General features: G+C 39.0%; 1 protein-coding gene and 1 pseudogene across 2 annotated transcripts in view; one reads left to right on the plus strand and one right to left on the minus strand.

Annotated features, from left to right (window-relative positions):
• NMI (N-myc and STAT interactor) overlaps positions 1 to 20,745 on the minus strand; it is a 33,293-nt gene that overhangs the window by 5,767 nt on the left and 6,781 nt on the right. Inside the window, exons 2-6 of the mRNA XM_004375434.2 lie at positions 12,629 to 12,709; positions 11,736 to 11,834; positions 8,996 to 9,158; positions 5,803 to 5,909; positions 5,140 to 5,326 (exon numbers count right to left, since the gene is read on the minus strand). Of these exons, the coding sequence (XP_004375491.1) occupies positions 5,140 to 5,326; positions 5,803 to 5,909; positions 8,996 to 9,158; positions 11,736 to 11,834; positions 12,629 to 12,703 (631 nt within the window). The 5' untranslated portion in view covers positions 12,704 to 12,709. The remainder of the gene's footprint in view (positions 1 to 5,139; positions 5,327 to 5,802; positions 5,910 to 8,995; positions 9,159 to 11,735; positions 11,835 to 12,628; positions 12,710 to 20,745) is intronic.
• On the plus strand, positions 19,196 to 20,428 carry LOC111820401 (HIG1 domain family member 1A, mitochondrial pseudogene; annotated as a pseudogene). The gene has a single exon (XR_002823945.1). The product of XR_002823945.1 is annotated as an HIG1 domain family member 1A, mitochondrial pseudogene (transcript).

A 20,745-nucleotide genomic window follows, 5' to 3' on the forward strand; every position in this document is an offset into this window, starting at 1 on the left:
AAAAATCACTTGGATTCCTATACACCAATAAAGAGAACGATGAAAAGGAAATCAGGAAAACAATACCATTTATAATAGCCCCTAAAAAAATAAAATACTTAGGAATAAATCTAACCAGGGATGTAAAAGACTTATACAAAGAAAACTACAAAACATTACTGCAAGAAATCCAAAGGGAACTACATAAATGGAAAAACATACCATGCTCATGGATAGGCAGACTCAACATTGTGAAAATGACAATTCTACCCAAAGCAATTTAAAAATACAATGTACTCCCGACCCAAATACCAACAACATTCTTCAAAGAGATGGAAAAACTAATCATTAACTTTATATGGAAAGAGAAGAAGCTCCAGATAAGTAAAGCACTACTGAAGAAGAAGAATAAAGTAACAGGACTTGTAGTACCTGACCTCAGAACCTACTACACAGCTATGGTGGTCAAAACAGCCTGGTACTGGTACGACAACAGAAACATTGATCAATGGAACAGAACTGACAACCCAGATGTAAATCCATTCACGTACGGTCACCTGATCTTCAACAAGGGCCCAATGTCCATCAACTGGGGAACAGACAGTCTTTTTAACAAATGGTGCTGGCAAAACTGGATGTCCATCTGCAAAAAAATGAAACAGGACCCATACCTCACACCATACACAAAAACTAATTCAAAATGGATCAAAGACATAAATATAAAGCCAAAAACTATAAAGTTCACAGAAGAAAAAATAGGATCAACGCTAGTACAGCATTAACAGGAAACAAACCATAACCAACAACATACAAACTCCAGAAGATAAGCTAGATAACTGGCATCTTCTAAAAATTAAACACTTACACTCATCGAAAGACTTCACCAAAAGAGTAAAAAGAGAACCTACAGACTGGGAAAAAAATTTTGGATGTTACAAGTCAGCCAAAGGTCTAATCTCTAAAATCTACAAGAAAATCCAACACCTGTACAACAAAAAGACAATCCAATTAAAAAACGGGCAAAGGAAATGAACAGACACTTCACCAAAGAAGACATTCAAGTGGCCAAGAGACACATGAGGAAATGCTCGTGATCATTAGCCATTAGAGAACTGCAAATTAAAACGAAAATGAGATACCATCTTACCCCGGCATTACTGGCAAGAATCAAAACACTGGGAATAACAAATGTTGGCGAGGCTGCGGGGAGATGGGAACTCTTCTGCACTGCTGGTGGGAATGCAAAATGATACAATCATTTTGGAAAATGATATGGCACTTCCTTAGAAAGCTAGAAACAGAAATACCATAGGATCCAGCAATCCCACTCCTAGGAATATATCCTAGAGAAATAAGAGCCGTCACACGAATAGACATATGCACACCCATGTTCACTGCAGCACTGTTCACAACAGCAAAAAGATGGAAACAACCTAGATGGCCATCAACAGATGAATGGATAAACAAACTATAGTACAAACACACAACGGAGTATTATGCAACAATAAAGAACAATGATGAAACTGGAGGACATTATGCTGAGTGAAATAAGTCAATCAAAAAAGGACAAATATTGTATGAGACCTCTACTGTAAAAACTCACGAAAAAGTTTACACACAAAAAGTAAAAATCTTTGTTGGTTACAAAGGATGGGAGGGGTGGGGGGGAATACTAAATAGACAAAAGACAAGTGGTAACTTTGGTGAAGGGTAAGACAGTACACAATACTGGGGAAGCCAGCACAACTTGTATAAGGAAAGGTCATGGAAGCTCCATAGACACACCCAAACTCCCTGAGGGACTGAATTGCTGCGCAGAGGGCTGTGGGGACCATGGTCTCGGGAAACATCTAGCTCAATTGGCATAACACAGTGTATAAAGAAAATGTTCTACAATCTACCTCGGTGAGTAGCGTCTGGGGTCTTAAAAGCCTGTGCGCAGCCATCTAAGATACTCCACTGGTCTCACCTCTTTGGGAGCAAGGGAGAATGAAGAGAACAGGATACAAGGAAAAGATTAGTCCAAAGGACTAATGGACCACAGCTACCAAGGCCCCCACCAGACTGAGTCCAGTACAGCTAGATGGTGCCTGGCTACCACCACTGACTGCTCTGACTGGGAGCACAATAGAGGGTCCTGGACAGAGCTGGAGAAGGATGTAGAACAAAATACTAACTCACAAAAAAAGACCAGATTTACTGGCCTGACAGAGACCGGAGAAACCCTGCGAGTATGGGCCCCGGACACCCTTTTAGCTCAGTGGTGAAGTCACTCCCAAGGTTCACCGTTCAGCCAGGGACTGGACAGCCCCATAAAACCAAATGGACTAATGAGGCACAGCAGTCCGGGGACAAGGACTAGACGGTAGGAGGGGACAGGAAAGCTGGTGATAGGGAACCCAAGGTTGAGACGGGACAGTGTTGACATGTCGTGGGGTTGTTAACCATTGTCATAGGGCAATACGTGTACTCGCTGTTTAATGAGAAACTATTTGTGCTGCAAACCTTCATTTAAGGTACAAAAAAGAAAAAAGAATTATCTATGTGAGATCAAACTGACAACAGCAACACAAAAGGTCTGATGGGAAGCCTAGGACAGTAAGTTGAAGACAATGGTGATGGAATAATTTGGAAAAGAATAGTGAGAATAGCAGCACAACTGGAAGAACATAACTGATGTCACTGAATTGTACATGTAGAAATTTTTGAAATGGTGTATCTTTGGCTATGTGTATTTTCACCAAAAAAAAAGGTCCTCCGAGGTCGAGAAGAGAGAGGGTTGACATGTCATGGGTTGTTAACCAATGTCATAAAACAATATGCGTACTGACTATTTACTGAGAAACTATTTGTTCTGCAAGCCTTCACCTAAAGTACAATAAAAAAAAAAGATTATAAAAAAAAGTACGATGATGAATCTGTGAAGCATTTCATAACATGGAGGAAACTGGAGGACATTATACTGAGTGAAATAAGTCAATCACAAAAGGACAAATATTCTATGAGATCTCTACTGTAAATACTCATGAAAAAGTTTACACACAAAAAGAAACAATCTTTGTTGGTTACGAGGGATGGGGGGGGAAACTATATAGACAATAGATAAGTGGTAACTTCGGTGAAGGGTAAGACAGTACACAATACCGGGGAAGCCAGCACAACTTGCACAACGAAAGGTCATGGAAGCTCCACAGACACATCCAAACTCCCTGAGGGACTGAACTGCTGGGTGGAGGGCTGGGGGGACCACAGTCTCGGGGAACATCTAGCTCATTTGGCACAGCAGAGTTTATAAAGAAAATGCGCTACATTCTACTTTGGTGCGTAGCATCTGGGGTCTTAAAAGCCTGTGCGCAGCCATCTAAGATACTCCACTGGTCTCACCCCATTGGGAGCAAGGGAGAATGAAGAAAATAAGATATAAGAAAAAGATTACTCCAAAGGACTAATGGACCACAACTACCATGGCCTCCGCCAGACTGAGTCTAGTACAACTAGATGGTGCCCGGCTACCACCACTGACTGCTCTGACCAGGAGCACAACACAGGGTCCCAGAGCTGGAGAAAAATGTAGAACAAAATTCTAACTCACAAAAAAAGACCAGACTTACTGGCCTGACAGAGACTGGAGAAACCCCGAGGGTATGGCCCCCGGACACCCTTTTAGCTCAGTAATGAAGTCACTCCCGAGGTTCACTGTTCAGCCAAAGATTAGACAGCCCCATAAAACAAAACGAGACTAATGGGGCACAACAGTCCAGAGACAAGGACTAGAAGGCAGGAGGGGGCAGGAAAGCTGGTAATAGGGATCCCAAGGTTGAGAAGGGACAGCGTTGACATGTCATGGAGTTGTTAACCATTGTCATAGGGCAATATGTGTACTAACTGTTTAATGAGAAACTATTCTGTAAACCTTCATCTAAAGTACACTTAAAAAAAAAAAAGCATGCATTACTTTGTTTTGAAAAAAACTGATCAATATTTTTTAATTGTATAGTTGGATTTCTACTATACACACAAATCCAGGAGAAGCCCTAAGAATTATATTAACAAGAGATTTTTACACTGAGATTCACTTGAACATATTAACAAAAGCAGTTGTAGAATCTTCTATTTTTAATCATAAGAATGTAAAACTCTCTAAAATGATTTGGTAAAAGTCCATTTCTACCTGAAAAGGGAACAGATGTCTGTTTTTTCCAGTCATCCTTAAAGGTTTCCCTAGAATCAATTCCCTAAAAGATACTGGTCAGTAAGAGTAGGAGAAATAAGAGAGAAGACTTTACATATATAATTTTTTTAAATTGCCTATTCTGTGCAAAGGGGGGAGGTGGTGGTTCAGTGGTAGAATTCTCGCCTTCCATGTGGAAGATCCAGGTTCAACTCACGGCCAATGCACCTCATGTGCAGCCACCACCCGTCTATCAGTGGAGGTTTGCGTGTTGCTATGATGCCGAGCTTCCAGACTAAGATGGACTAGGAAGAAAGGCCTGGTAATCTACTTCTGAAAAATCAGCCAGTTAAAACCTTACGGATCACAACAGTCCAATCCCACCGCACATGGGGTTGTCACTAGTCAGGCCTAACTCGACAGCAGCTAACAACAATGTTCCAAGCAAATACTTACCTTTCCTGTAACTGGATTTATATTGTTTCTGACTATCATAAATAAAAGTGTACAAACCATCAAATAATTCCACTCCAACCGGCTAAATAACCTGACATTTTAAAAATCCAAGTATAATTTTAAATCTGCACTCAATAAAGTATCTAATTCCCCAGGATGGGTAAAAGGCATTCGCCATTTATTAAAAAACACAAATGTTTCTATTTGGAAAAACAAACTGTCATAGATTGGGCACAATAACTGATGTGCCACTCTCAGGAATAAGGAGGAAACAGAACACGGTCTGAGCCAAAACATGGGTCTGAGGGAGCACAGACTTGTATGATGGGTCTATACCACTGTGTAATCTTGGGTAAGCTACCTAACTTCCCCAAGCCTCAGCTTCCTTGCCAATAAAATAGGTATAACACCTACCTCCCAGAGTTGTGCTGAGGATCAGAGGATTAGAGGAGATAATGTGTAGGATAGGGATACTTTCAGAAATGGCAGAACATAATTGAATGGTAGAGTGTTAACTTTCTACGTGCGAGTACCTCCGATTTCCACAAATGTGATGACAGCACTTTGGGACTGGTTATCATACTCCACGCACTCCACCTCTCCACCCCCATTTCGGGACTTAGAAAAGCTGAGTTCTAACTTGTCTCTCATCTGATCTGCAGGCAATCCGTCAGGAATTCCATTAACATTGATCTTCACTTTTGACACTTGTACGTGAACCTAGAAAGTAATTTCATATTAAGAAATAAGGGTGAGAAAAGTGGCCGTGTTTAACCGAGTTCTAAAAAGCTTTCAACACCACGTGTCTTAGTTATCTAAGGCTGCTGTAACAGACACACCACAACAGCGTGGCTTTAAAAGACAGAAGTTCTATTTTCTCACAGTTTAGGAGACTGCTCTAGGGGAAGGCTTTCTCTCTCGGTCAGCTCTGGGGGAAGGTCCGTGTCTCTTCAGCTTGTTTCCTGGTTCCTTGGAGATCTTCATGTGGCTAGGCATCTATCTTCCCCCATCCCCAGTTGCTTAATCTGGTCCTTTTATATAAGAGATTGACTCAAAACACACCCTACACTACACCTGCCTCATTCACATAACACAGACAACCCATTCCCAGATGGGATTATAACCACAGGCATAGAGGTTAAGATTTACAACACCTATTTCTGGGGGACACAATTCAATGCATAACACCATGTTACCTGGAATCTGACGCCTGAGTTTAATGAAACCGGTTGGGCCACAACCTCCACGTCTTTATCCTCTATCCGCACATGATGTTTTCCCATTCTTATCACATTTTGGGCAACTGAAAATCAGTTTGGAAAGTATTAATGTTGAATATTTCAAGATTTTATGCATTTGATTTGAGAGCAAATTATGGTGTGTCTTAAATTTCCTTTAATTTTAAAGGATCTCATTTGTAAATTTTTCTTAGAATTTCCAAGTGATAATAGTCGTGCTGCCAGGGTAGGAAGTGTTAACATCAAAATAATTGACATCAGCCGAAAATGACAATGTAGAAATCCTCATCAAGTTACAGACTCATCTCTTCAGCCTAATAATGCTTCAGAAATTCTAACATTATTTCAGTCCAGCCACACCCTCTTCCTTTCCACTGTTAACAGCATTACCAGAGACTTCTCCTACTACATTAAAGTACCATTAGAAATTCTTCCATGCTGAGTAAGCTGGAAAAACTTTTCTGGGTTTGTTATTTTTACAATGAATCTTAATTTTGTTTAACTTTACTCATCTGTCAGTCCTCCTTAATATAAGCTCCATAGAAATATGTATTTCTTTCTGTTTTCCCAGGGATTACTTATTAAGGACCACATAGGCTTGAAAGAGTGAGTCTTTTTTCCCCCACATTTAATGAGGATTTCTGCTTTTGCTAAAATGCTCTTGAGACCATTCTTTAAAAAGTTAGTACCCCTGATATGCCAATCACAAAGCTATCAAGTCTAATTTATGCCTGGAAATGGAAAAAGCTCAGTGATACAATTATTCAAAAAATCATTAGAATACCAAATAGTCAACTATATGTCAGTTTCAAATGTATGTGGGTGTGTGATTATTTTTAACTGTGTGGCATGAGAGTTCGTAACACTTTAGTTGCTAATATTTGGGACTGCTTATTCTAATTTACCATAAAGGTAAGATATGTTCACTCCCTGTCTTACAAACCTCACATGTGCTTATGACAACCAGATAGTATACCACAGCTGGAGGAAGACAGAACTGGGCTAGAAGGCAGGGCTTTGTCATGTGGGAAGGAACCCTGGTGCTGCAGTGGTTAAGTGCTCGGCTGCTAACAAAGAGGTCAGAAGTTCGAACCCACCAGCCATTCTGCAGTAGAAGGATGTAGCAGTCTGCTTCCATAAAGATTACAGCCTTGGAAACCTTATGGGCAGTTCTACTCTGTCCCATAAGGACCCTATGAGTGGGAATCAACTCGACGGCAATGGGTTAATGGGCACCACAATATGACTTTGTAACTTGGAATTTTTTTTTTGGGGGGGGGGCTAATGACAACAGGCAACAATAACAGAAAATATGAATGGAGTGATACATAGATGATGCTCTTTTTCCCCTACTCCTTGAAAACTCCCAACATCTGGTAATCAGATGCAGCTGAGAAGGACCACTTGTGTTTCAACTTTTCTGACTGTCAGAAGCCAAATGCTGTTTGTGTTAGAAGCTAGCTGTCCAGGAGAACAGGACCTTGGAGCCACACCAAGGGTGGAACTAGTGACATCACTATTTCTGAAGAAAATCCCAGTCCTATTCCCAGCATTCCCAGGCAACTCCTGTGCAGAATCCCTGCCTTCTGAATCCTCCGTTACATTGTTAAGTAATATCCCGATTACCACTGCCAACAGTCAACATGGCTTTCAGCCTCCTCCCTCCACCCTCAGTTGCAAGGGCTTTCCGCCTCTTCCCTCCACCCTCAGTTGCAAGGGAGGGCCCAGGGCTGAATAAAAGCACACTGGGCTTTTATGCTTGGATACACATCAACTGACCTGCTGGAATGCCTTTCTTTTTAACATTTACTTTCAGGCTATAGTGGTAGACCAGGTGTCAGGAGGTGTGGGCTAGAATCACGTATTCTCAGAATCTGAGCACAGGAAGGGCTTATGAAGACCATCTGGTCCCACCCCATAACTTGACAAATATGGGAAGAAGGCCCTAGATGGTAGACTGCTTGGAGGGATGCTGACTCAGTGGCAAGTATATGAGCACTCAGGGTATGGCTCTCAGCTTGGCAACTTACTAACTGTGTGGACCGTGAGCCAGTTACTTATCTTCTTTAAGGTTTTATTTTCTTATCTGGAAATTCCTAACATGTGGCAATAATAACAGCTAACATTTATTAAGTATCATTATGTGTCAGACATTGTGCTAAGCAGTTTATAAACATTCTTATTTAATACTCAAAGCAGCCCTATGAGGCAGGTACTACCACAAAGGCCGTTGTACAAATCTGAGATTTAGAGTTTGGTTAAAGACCCAAACCAAACTAAACCTACTGCCATCAAGTCATTTCTGACTCACAGTGACCCTAAAGGACAAACTAGAACCACCCCATTAGGTTTCCAAGGCTATAAATCTTTATGGAAGCAGACTGCCATATCTTTCTCCTGTGGAGTGGCTGCTGGGTTCGAACCATTGACCTGCTGGTTAGCAGCCAAGCACTTAACCACTCCCTCACCAGGGCTCCTTACATGGTTAAAGAACTTACCCCAAATCATACTTCTAGAAAGAAGCAGAGCTGGTACCCAAAGTCAGATCCTTATTAAGTTGTCCTCAGCTCTGAGCAAGGCCCTATACCCATAACGGACTTAGCGAATATCAGGTCCCATCCCAAATCTGACTCCCAAGCTCTTTCCATTCACTGGTTATATGTCCACAGGAAAATCACTTAAACTTTCTGAGAATCTGTTTTCTTGGCTACAAAATCTAAATAACTACTACCCTATCCTATTGCTTTCATACAGCTGTGTGAGTATAGAATGAGATAATGTCTGTGAAAACATTCTGAGAACTGTATAGAGCTCTACTACCCTAGGATATTATTACTATTATTATTATCATTATTAAACAGGCAGTATGTAGAGTAGAAAGAGACTGGTATTCAATATCACACCATCAGGGTTTGAGGCCAAGAGCCATCACTTTCTGAATGAGGGGTCATATTCAAGTCACTTAACATCTCAGTCAACTTTTCTCATCTGTAAAATGGAGATAATGATACCTGCCTCCAGGTATCACTCTGAGGAGGAAATGAAATGAGTGAAAAAACTATAAAGCAATAGCAAGTATCTATGAAAACACTTTGAAAGCCCAACCGTTTTCCAGATGTAATGTGATCATGTTTTTGAACATTACTCATACCTTCCTCCTGTTCAAAGGTGATGAGAACTTCTCCTTTCTGTAATTCATAAGGTACTTGTACGGCTACTTGAAATGAACAGGAGACATTTAAAAACTGGCTGTCATTCTCAGGATTTTCTACAGATGCGAATTTTATCACTGTCTCAGGAATATCCTCTTTAATCTAATTTAAACAGAAACATTTGATTAAAATCAAGACAAGAAATAACGTAAGTCCTTCCAAGGATAATGTGATTTGATTATCCACTAATTCGTCTTCCACTGATTACAGAACCCCACAGAATGCGGAGTGTGGTCTTATTTAATATCTTTTAACAATTGCTTCTTCCCAGGTAAGACTACTTAGTAATGTAATCAAATGCTCATCCTTTAATACTATGTCAGAGATGAAATTATGTAATTCTTTCACTTTTCCTAATCAGTGTTTAAACTGGTCAGTATTGCATGGTATTTGATTCTAAAGCCTACATCATTCATGTACGTAAGTACCTTTTAAATAACTGTGCAAATAACAGGCTATTTTGCAAGGGAGTCCGTCATTAGACAATATGTTTAATCTCACTGCAAAGAGGTATGAAATATAGTTGTGTATATACTACGGTTATTTTGACAGCAAATTCGGAAAATTTAATCCAAAAAAGGATTCCTGAATTTTATGATTTAATATTTGTCAAGTTTAAATTCCCCATTCCCCAATACGTATCCTCAACTTCTTAACCATGACCACAACTTGGGTTTGGAAAAGTGAAGAGACACTATCAACGAGAATTGCAACCTAGAGGATAAAGTTATGGTTATAGTTACCCACTTAAAATCAGTGGGATTAAGAGATACATAGAAGTACAGACAAATGAGCCAGGTGTTTGCATTTCTATTTCCTATGGTTTTTTTACACACCAATAAAAGGTGTTATCCCAAAGGAATTAGAAATACTCCATGAGTCATTTGATCTAATCTTGTATTTATTCTATATATCTTGATATGTAAATTCAGTAGAATTTCTGAATACCATAAGGCTGACTTTACGAAAACAATCTGTAATGTTTGGGGTGAAAAAGCAAGAGTGTTCCCCAGTAATGTGGAACTATTCGGTCAGGCATCTTCTGGAGCTGGTGTAAGAAATCCTGAATTCTAGTCACAGTGTCAGACAGCAATTCACTTACACCCCCTGGATCACAGGTTCTATTCTCTGTAAAGTGGGTTAGCTGGGCTGGCTGCTTTCTAAAGGCCCTTAGAGTTGTAAGACTACATGATCCTGGCTCCAGCCTGAGAGGTAACCAGAATCTTAGAGTCTTCTGCCAGATGTCACCCCATCTCATAAACACAGCAAGCCTCACTTTTTTGATATTCAATATCCCATCCCCCATTTGAGAAACAAAAAGTGATAATGCTTTAGCATTTGAACTGTTTAAAGAAAGTTTTGTTTTTTTTTTTTAACAATATGAGTTGTGGAGAAGAAAAAAAAAGGGGTTAAAAATTATATCTACTTCAAATACAGGAAAATTTAGGAGAAGAATTTAAATGGTAAGGGTTAACATATGTCTAATTTTTTAAACTGTAAAACTCATTTAAACTACTTATTGCCTCGAATGAGGAGAATAATAAAAGGACTTAGGGAGAAGACCAAGAATTTAAAGCAAAAGTAACTGAGAATGGGTTTCCTCTGTTGTAAATTCAATTGAAGTATACATATAGAAAAGTGAGTGTAATCATGCATGTACAGCAAAATGAAAGTTTGCAAAGCAAACATACCCATGTGAACATCCAGATCAAGAAACAGAACATGACCAACCCTGAGAAGCCCCCTCATGTTCCCTTCCAGTTTTGACCTGCCTCCAAGGCAGAAGAAACTTACTATTCTAAATTCTAACATCCTGCTTTTGTGCTTTATTTAAACGGAAGCACATGGCATGCCCTCTTTGTCTCTTCTGGCTCAACATCATTGTTATGGGTTGATCTGTGTTGCCATAAAGAGGCAGTTCTACTCCGTCCTACAGGGTTGCTGTGAGTTAAAACTGACTCGACGGCAATGGGTTTGGTTTCTTTGGAAAGATATGTTCAAGTCCTGCTCCATGGTACCTATGAAAGAAATCTTATTTGAAAATAGCATCTTTGCAGATATAGTTAACATGAGGTCATACTAGAGCACAGTGAGTCCTCATCCAATATGACTGCTGTCCTTATAAGAATGCCATGCGAACATACAAAGAGAGATCCAGAGGGACAACAGCCACGTGAAGACAAAGGCAAAGATTGGGGTGATACATCCATAAGCCAAGGAACACTAAAGATTGTGGGAAACCCTGGAAGTTAGGAGTGAGTCATGGAACAGCCTTTCCCTCAGAGCCCTCTAGAAGAAACCAACCTTGGAGACACCTTGATTTCAGACTTCTAGTCTCCAGAAAGTGAGAATAAATTTCTGCTTTTTAAGCCAACCAGTTTGTGGTACTTTGTTATGGCGGCTCTAGGAAACTAACACAATCCTGTTTGTGAAATTCATCCACATCGTTGTTGTAGTCTGTTTATTCTCATCGCTGTGTAGTATCCCGTTATGTGAAGATACCCCGATTAATTTTTTTCATTCTACTGTGCCGGAACTTTGGGTTGTTTTCAGTTTTGGGCTATTACAAATAGTGGTACTACAAATGGCCATAATGTTTCAAAAGTGAATTCTGTGTCATTAAATTGCTTTTTCTGAAAAGTCGCTGTCCATTAAAAATGTGATACTTAAAAGGAGTACCTGGAAGTTTCTGGTGTTTATTTGTAACTCAGCTTCAAGCTTTCGGATCTCTTCCAGCAGCTCAGTATTTCGCTTTGCAATTTTATCAATTATTGAGGTCTAAAAAATATCAAACAGTACCAAAAATTAAACCACCCCTGAATTCATTTCTCCAAATGAATTAAAGAAACAAAATTTCTCTTAACCTCAGCAAGGTAAAGAAAGGCATTAGACACTGTCACAGAATGAACATCATATAAATATTTGTTGAATGTTTTACACTGTCACCTGTTGATCTCATAACACTGCCAAACATTATTATCCCCACTATAGAAACAAGAAAACAATCGCTTGCACTAGACCAAAATCAAAGAAATTTTAATAGCAGAGCAAATGTTGAGACCTAGACCTTGTGAATCTTACTTCAGGGTTCTATCAACTCCTTTCCTAGTTATTTATGATGAGGAACTGACTTTTAAATCATACTTTAACTGTGACTATATGTTACTTTGAGACAGTTAAAAAAAAACACTAGCTGTGATTTCTGTCGTACACAGCTTCCTTGACATGACAGAGATATCACCTTGGATAAGTGGTTTAAGCTACCTGGGCCTCCATTTCCTTTTGGGGCCTATATCAGATAATGGCTAAATAAGCTCTTAATTTCTAGATGCAAATCAAAGAAATGGGGGCAGGAGTGAGAAGGCAGCTAATGTAAACATTGTAAGAGAAAGAATAGAAAGATAATTCTTCTCGTTAGACTTGAATAAAATAATAGAAGGGAAAAAAGTTGGAAAAGTCTATATCCTCCCAAATTTAAGGGAATGCTGGACAAAGACACATATAAAACATGGCTTACTGTAAAACTAGCAAATATAACTTTTTAAATAATATTTAGTAATTTTCCTTTTTACCTGATTTCTTTCATCTGTCAATAATCTGTCACATAAATCCAACACAGAGTGTTTCTGGTTTTCATTAGCTGCCATGATTCCCTATTACAAAAAATAAATATCTTTAAAATGACATATATGCACACATTCAAAAAGAAAGCCATGACTTCTACCCTCTTGTGGAAGAAAGAAACACCTTTTCTTTGCTATGTCTTTTTTCCTATCCTGAAAGTCTTTATTACCATGTGGCTTATATCTGAACAAAGTGTATATTTCAAATAACCCTCACATTAATAAATATACAAAAGAATTCTAAAAATTCTTTGCTTTTCAACATAATAATATCCAGAAAAAAACGGGTCTTAACATTCCTTTGTAGTTCATACCCCAGTCATCATATTATGCTCCATTTTAAAATACTATTTTTGGGTCCATGAATAGCACAAACAGTTAACGAACTTGGCTACTAACCAAAAGGTTGGAGGTTCAAGTCCATGAGAGGCACCTTGGAAGAAAGACCTGGTGATCTACTTCAGAAAATTCAGCCATTGATAACCCTATAGAATACAGTTGTACTTTGACACACATGGGGTCACCATGAGTCAAGAGTTGACTCGATGGCAACTGTTTTTTTTTTTAAATTTTGGTCAGACGCTTTGTGTCATCCCTCTTATAACAAAGACCCAAAACAGCAAGTGAATCGGATATATATGACAATCTAGGAATCCTAAGGATCAAAGACAAAGCTGAAGAATAGGACTGAGTGGCAGGCGGAAGGAGAGTCAATTCAAAGACAGCAGAAATGGGAATTATTAACTGCTGGATCATTGGCATCCTGCTAGCTGAATCTGCACAGTGCACACAGATCGAGGCAAGCAGCAACATCCCAAGCTGAAACCCACTCCATCTGGTGCAGCTAAGCAGCAGTGAATCTGCACACACCTTCAGAACAAAACAGGAGCAACACCAGACCTACAAAAGATGACTGCAAGCTTCAAAACCCACCGTAACCTTTCCCTTACCAGAGCTCTATGGCCAAGGAGCACTTCCTTCTCTTCATCCATCCCCCTCCCCACTCCAACACTAGTCCGGCAGCATTCAATACCACCATGCCCCTAAGACAGGAACTCACTGCCTGGTCCGGAGGCACCCACCCCTTCACCCAGCCGCTGGCGTAGGTGGTCCATGGACTTGCAGCGCCCTTCACACCTGCCAGTCACCCATGCCAGTGCCTTGTTGGCCCACCCCACATAGCATGTCCTCATTAGGACAAAATGCACAAAGTATCCAGTTGAAGCCCATTTCCACCTGCGGCAGCCATGTGGGTGCTGCAGATCTGTGGCATTTGACATCACCCCGCCCCCTAATAAGGAGCGTCACCCATCCATACCATGGGCCAGCGGGCCGATGGTACCACCCACTCCATCTAGCCACCCACGATAGGGGCCTGAGAATCAATGGCGCCCACTAATCCCTCCAGCCAATGGCACCGGGTGCCCAAGGACCAGCTGCACTACCCCTCCCACTATGTGCTCTCATGGACTGGGGTATGCCCTCCCTCTGGGCACCCAGACGCAGCCAACAGCCCCCTGCCTTGCCCCTGCTGCAACCAGAGAATGTGCACGCTCTGAACACCACCACGCCCTCACCACCCAGGACTGTAGGTGACAGTCTCCGCACAACACACTTGGCAATGACCCGGGTATCTGTGCCCTGACCAACCAGTAAGAGGCAGAGCACACACATAACACCCAACCCAACAACCAAGGAGAACAACCCCTGCTCCTGCAGCCAGGTGACCAGCAGGACAGACTCATCACCCCACCAAAGACACCTCCTTTATTTTCAGCAGCCCCACAAGAACAACGAACAGACTCCCAGGCTCACACACCTCGTAGCTGCTCTGAACACCTGCAGACTAGACGTGAAAGCTTCATCAAGAACACATTAATGACCAGAGTAGCAAACATGCACAGTCTACTTGGACATATCAAAACAAAACAGAAATTCAGGATGCAGTAAACAAAAATAAATATAATTTATAGATGCCTCAGAGACAACAGTCAATATCAAATCACATAAAGAAGCAGCACAAGATGGCTCCAGTAAACAACCAAAATAAAGAATCAGAAAATCTTCTAGAGGAAGATAAAGAATGGAACTACCTGATAAAGAATTCAAAAGACTAACATGCAGAGCTCTCCAAGAGACCAAGAAGGAGATCAGGCAAAACAGACCAAACCAAGGAACACACACATAAAGCAACAGAAGTAGTCAAGAAAACAATACAAGAACAAAATGACAGAATAAACACACTGCTAGAAGCTATACAAAAACAGCAACTAGAAATCCAAAGGATTAACAATAAAATTTCAGAATTAGACAACTCAACAGAAGGTCATAGGAGCAGAATCAAGACAATGGAAGTCACAATTAGTGAGACTGAAGATAAATCCCTTGGCACCAATTTGTTTGAGGAAAAATCAGAAAAAAAGAATGAAGAAAAATTAAGAAAGCCTAGGAATTATGTGGGATACTATCAAGAGGAAAACCCTACAAGTGGTTGGAGTACCAGAACATGCGGGGATAATGGGAAACACAGAGAGAACTGTCGAAGATTTGCTGGCAGAAAACGTCCCTTATATCATAAAAGATAAGACGATATCTATCCAAGAAGCTCAATGAACCCCAAAAAGGAAAGACTTCAGAAGAAGATCACCAAAATATATCAAAATCAAACTTGCCAAAACCAAAGACAAAGAAAGAATCCTGAGAGCAGCTAGGGATAAATGAAAAGTCACCTACAAAAGAGAACTAATAAGACTAACCTCTGATTAGTCAACAGAAACCATGCAGGCAAGGAGGCAATGGGATGACATATAAAAAGCCTTGAAGGAAAATAATTTCCAGCCAAGACTTATATATCCAGCAAAATTCTCTCTCAAATGCAATGGCGAAATTAGGTCATTTCCAGATAAAAAAAAACTAAGGAAATATGTAAAAATGAGATCAAAATTACAAGAAGTATTAAAGGGAGTCCTCTGGTTAGAGAACTAACAACATCAGACAACAATCTAAAACTAGGACACAGGACAGATCAACCAGATACCAATCCAGGCAGAGAATTCACAAAAACAAAACAAAGCTAGAAAGACTAAAAATGGGTAACCAGAGACGTCAATATGTAAACGACAACAATGTCAAAATAAAAAAAAGAGAATAAACAGTGTAGTCATAGAATTTCCATATGGAGGGAAGTCAAGGTGATATTAAAAAATAAAAGACTGGTTTGTACTTAAAAAAATAAAGGTAAATTTTGAGGTAACCACAAAGGAAGCTAACAAACCTACCCATCAAAACACAAAAGAAGAAAAACCTAAAGACTCAGAAAACACAAAATCAACAGTAATGAAGAAGATGAAAAGAAAATTCATAAACAAAAAGAACTCAACACAGAAAATTAAGAGGAACAAGGAAATTGTCAACACCCCCCCACACACACAAATACAACAAAATGACAGCAGTAAACTCATACCTATCAATAATTATACTGAATGTAAGTGGCCTAAATGCGCTAGTAAAGAGACAGAGAGAAGCAGAATGGGTAAAAAAAACACATTCCATCTATATGCTGTCTACAAGAGCCACACCTTAGGCACAAAGACAAACTAAAACTCAAAGGATGGAAAAAATAAATCAAGTGAACAATAATCAAAAAAGAGCAGGAACGGCAATATTAATCTCTGATAAAATAGAATTTAAAGCAAAATTCACCATAAAGGATAAGGAAAGACACTATATAATGATTAATGGATCAATACACCAGGAAGACATAACCATAATAAATATATACACACCCAATAGCAGGGCTCCAAAATACACAAACTCTAACAGCACTGAAAAGAGAAATAGACAGTTTCCACAATAATAGTAGAAGACTTCAATACATCACTTTCAGTGAAGGACAGAACATCTAGAAAGAAACTCAATAAAGATACAGAAGACCTAAATGCCACAATCAACCAACTCATCCTCACAGACATATACAGAACTCTCCACCCAAGAGCAGCAACGTATACATTCTTTTCCAATGCACATGGAAAATTCTCTAAATTTGATCACATTTTAGGCCACAAAACAAGCCTTAACAAAATCCAAAACATCCAAATACTACAAAGCATCTTTTCTGACCATAAACCCATAAGAGTTGAAATCAACAGAAAAAACAAGGAAAAAAATTCAAATACATGGAAACTGAACAACATCTTGCTCAAAAACTACTGGGTAATAGAAGAAATCAAGGATGTAATAAAAAGTTCATAGAATCAAATGAGAATGAAAACACATCTTACCAAAACCTCGGGGACACAGCAAAAGCAGTGCTTAGAGGTCAATTTAAAGCAATAAACACACACATCAAAAAAGAAGAAAGGTTCAAAGTCAAAACATTAACCCTACAACTCGAACAAATAGAAAGAGAGCAGCAAAAGAAGCCCTCAGGCAACAGAAAAAAGGAACTAATAAAGATTAGAGCAGAAGTAAAAGAAATAGAGAACAGAAAAACAATAGAAAGAATCAACAAGACCAAAAACTGATTCTTTGAAAAGATCAACAAAATTGACAAACCACTGGCCAAACTGACAAAAAAAAAAAAAAAAAAAAAACAGAAAGGAAGCAAATAACCTGAATAAGAAATGAGACAGGTGATATCACAACAGACCCAACTGAACTAAAAAAGATAATAACAGAATACTATGAAAAATTGTACTTCAACAAATTTGAAAACTAGAGAAAACGGACAAATTTCTAGATTACAAACTGAGGTAGAAAAACTAAACAGACTTATAACAGTAAGAAGAGATTGAAGAAGTAATAAACATAAAAACTTCCAACAAAAAAAAAGCCATGGCCCGGATGGCTTCACTGGAGAATTCTAACAAACTTTCTGAGAGAAGCTAACACCAATACTACTCAACTTATTTCAGGCCATAGAAAAGAAAGGAATACTTCCAAACTCATTCTGTGAAGCCAGCATAACCCTGATACCAAAATCAGGCAAAGACACCACAAAGAAAGAAAACTACAGATCAGTATCCCTCATGAACATAGACACAAAAATTCTCAACAAAATTCTAGCCAACAGAATTCAACAGCATATCAAAAAAGTAATACATCATGACCAAGTGTGATTCATACCAGGTATTCAGGGATGGTTTAACATTAGAAAATCAATCAACATAGTCTACCGCATAAAGAAAACAAAAGAAAAGAATCACATGGTCATATCAATCAATGCAGAAAAGGCATCTGGCAAAATCCAAAACCCATTCTTGATAAAAACTCTCAGCAAAATAGGAATCAAAGATAATTCTTTGACATAATAAAGGGCATTTATACCAAATAGCCAACATCATTCTAAAGGGAGAGAGACTGAAAGCATTTCCCTTGAGCATAGGAACAAGACAAGGATACTCTTTATCACCACTCTCGATTCAACATCATGCTGGAAGTCCTAGCTACAGCAATAAGGCAAGAAAAAAAAATTAAGGGCATCAAAATTGGTAAGGAATAAGTAAAAGCATCCCTGTTCACAAACGATATGATCTTATACATAGAAAACCCCAAAGAATTCACAAGAAAGCCACTAGAACTAACAGAAGATTTCAGCAAAGTACCAGGATACAAGATTAACATACAAAAATCAGTTGGATTCCTCTACACCAACAAAGAGAACTTCGAAAAGGAAATCATCAAATCAATACCATTTACAATAGCCCCCAAAAAGATGAAGTCTTAGGAATAAATCTAACCAGGGATATAAAAGACCTATACAAAGAAAACTATATACACTACTGAAAGAAACCAAAAGAGACCTATGTAAGTGGAAAAACATACCATGCTCATGGATAGAAGACTCAACATTGTGAAAATGTCAATACTACCTAAAGCAATCCACAGATACAATGCAATCCTGATCCAAGTTCCAACGGCATTCTTTAACAAGATGGAGAAAAAAATCACCAGCTTTATACGGAAAGGGAAGAGGCCCTGAATAAGTAAAGCATTATGGAAGAAGAACAACAAAGTGGTAGGCCTCATACTACCTGATTTTAGAACCTATTATACAGCCACAGTAGTCAAAACAGCCTGGTACTGGTACAACAACAGATACACAGACCAATGGAACAGAATTGAGAACACAGACATAAATCCATCCATCTACAAGCAACTGATATCTGACAAAGGGCCAAAGGCCTCTAAATGGGGAAAAGACAGTCTCTAACAAATAGTGTTGACATAACTGGAGGTCCATTCTGTAAAAAAATGAAGAAAGATCCATACCTCACACCATACACAAAAACTAACTCAAAATGGATTAAAGACGTAAATATAAAATCTAAAATGATAAAGATCATGGAAGAAAAAATAGGGACAATGCTAGGGGCCCTAATACATGGCAAAAACAGTACACATACCATAACTAACAATGCCCCAGAAGATAAACTAGATAACTGGGAGCTCCTAAAAATTAAATACTTATGCTCATCAGAAGACTTCACCAAAAGAGTGAAAAAAGAACCTACATACTGGGAAAAAAATTTTGGCTATGACATATCCAATAAGGGTCTAGTATCTAAAACCTACAAAATACTTCAACACCTCAAAAACAAAAAGACAAATAATCCAATTAAAAAATGCACAAAGAGAAGCCGGTGGGAGCTTACGGACTTCTGTTGCTCGTGGAAGATTCTTCAACCAATCACTATGTCATCCAACACAGATGTTTCTCTTTCTTCCTATGATGAAGATCAGGAATCCAAACTTATCCGAAAAGCTGAAGAGGCACTGTTTGTCCCCATTGGAATGGAGGGTTTTGCAGCAATAGTTTTATGTGGATTATACAAATTGAAGAGCATAGGAAATACTAAAATGTCCACCCACGTGATCCACACGCGGGTGGCAGCCCAAGGCTTTGTTGTGGGAGCAGTGACTATTGGTATGGGCTATTCTTTGTATCAGGAATACTGGGCAAAACCTAAGCCTTAGAAAAAGACATACTATCTTCGTCTTGTTAGTGTTGCTTGATTAGATACCTCATTTTGAAGTTACATGTTTATGTTGAAAATAAACGATTTAAGTGGGTTCAGACAAGAACACAGTGTTTTGAATATAGGCTTTCTTTATTACAGGCTTGACTAGCCTAATGACCAAATTGCTAGTACCTAGGTCACTCACTAGGTCATCAGGGGAGTCAAGTTAGCAAAAAGAAACTTGCCTCCCAAATTCACTTGACAGCGATAAAATACCCACATTCTTAAACTCTTAGGATGAAATTAGTTCCAAAAAAGACAGCAGGCCAATGCCGAAGTCCTTCCAGTTGCTGCAGAATATCACATGCTTTGGATGTCATGTGAGAGTGCTGTGTACCCCAATTAATTTAACTTTTTTCTGCCTGCCTTGTGGACTGGTTGAGTACTTCAGTTTCTAGGGCTAGCTGACTCTTGAAGAACCCTTTCAGAAAAGTGGATGGAATATAACATATTGTCCCCCACAACTGAAAACGTGTGTGTTTAAATTAAACCTAAAAAGCTGGTAACAGCTGCTTAGAAGTAGTATTTATTTTAGAATCATACTTACACACATGCGAATAACTTAATTATGGGTTCCAATTTAACTCTTTTGTAATTGTAGAATTATATTTTTGCTGCTGTCATATTAGAATAATTTTTAAATGTCATCTTGAAATAGAAATGTGTATTTTAATTGCTAATCCAAAAGTAAATGAAGAGCACTTTTAAAAAGAAAAAATGGGAAAAGAATATGGATAGACACTTTATCAAAGAAGACATTCAGGCAGCAAACAGACACATGAGGAAATGCTCACGATCATTAGCCATTAGAGAACTGCAAATCAAAACTACAATGAGATACCATCTCACCCCAACAATACTGGTACTAATCCAAAAAACACAAAATAAAAAATGCTGGAGAGGTTGTGGGGAGATTGGAACTCTCATGCACTGATGGGAATGTAAAATGGTACAACCACTTTGGAAAACTATATGGTGTTTCCTTAAAAAACTAGAAATAGAAATACCATATGATCCAGCAATCCCACTCCTAGGAATACACCCTAG

The sequence above is a fragment of the Trichechus manatus genome, unplaced genomic scaffold (assembly GCF_000243295.1).
Source record: "Trichechus manatus latirostris isolate Lorelei unplaced genomic scaffold, TriManLat1.0 scaffold00036, whole genome shotgun sequence".
In the NCBI taxonomy this organism is placed as follows: Eukaryota; Metazoa; Chordata; class Mammalia; order Sirenia; family Trichechidae; genus Trichechus; species Trichechus manatus.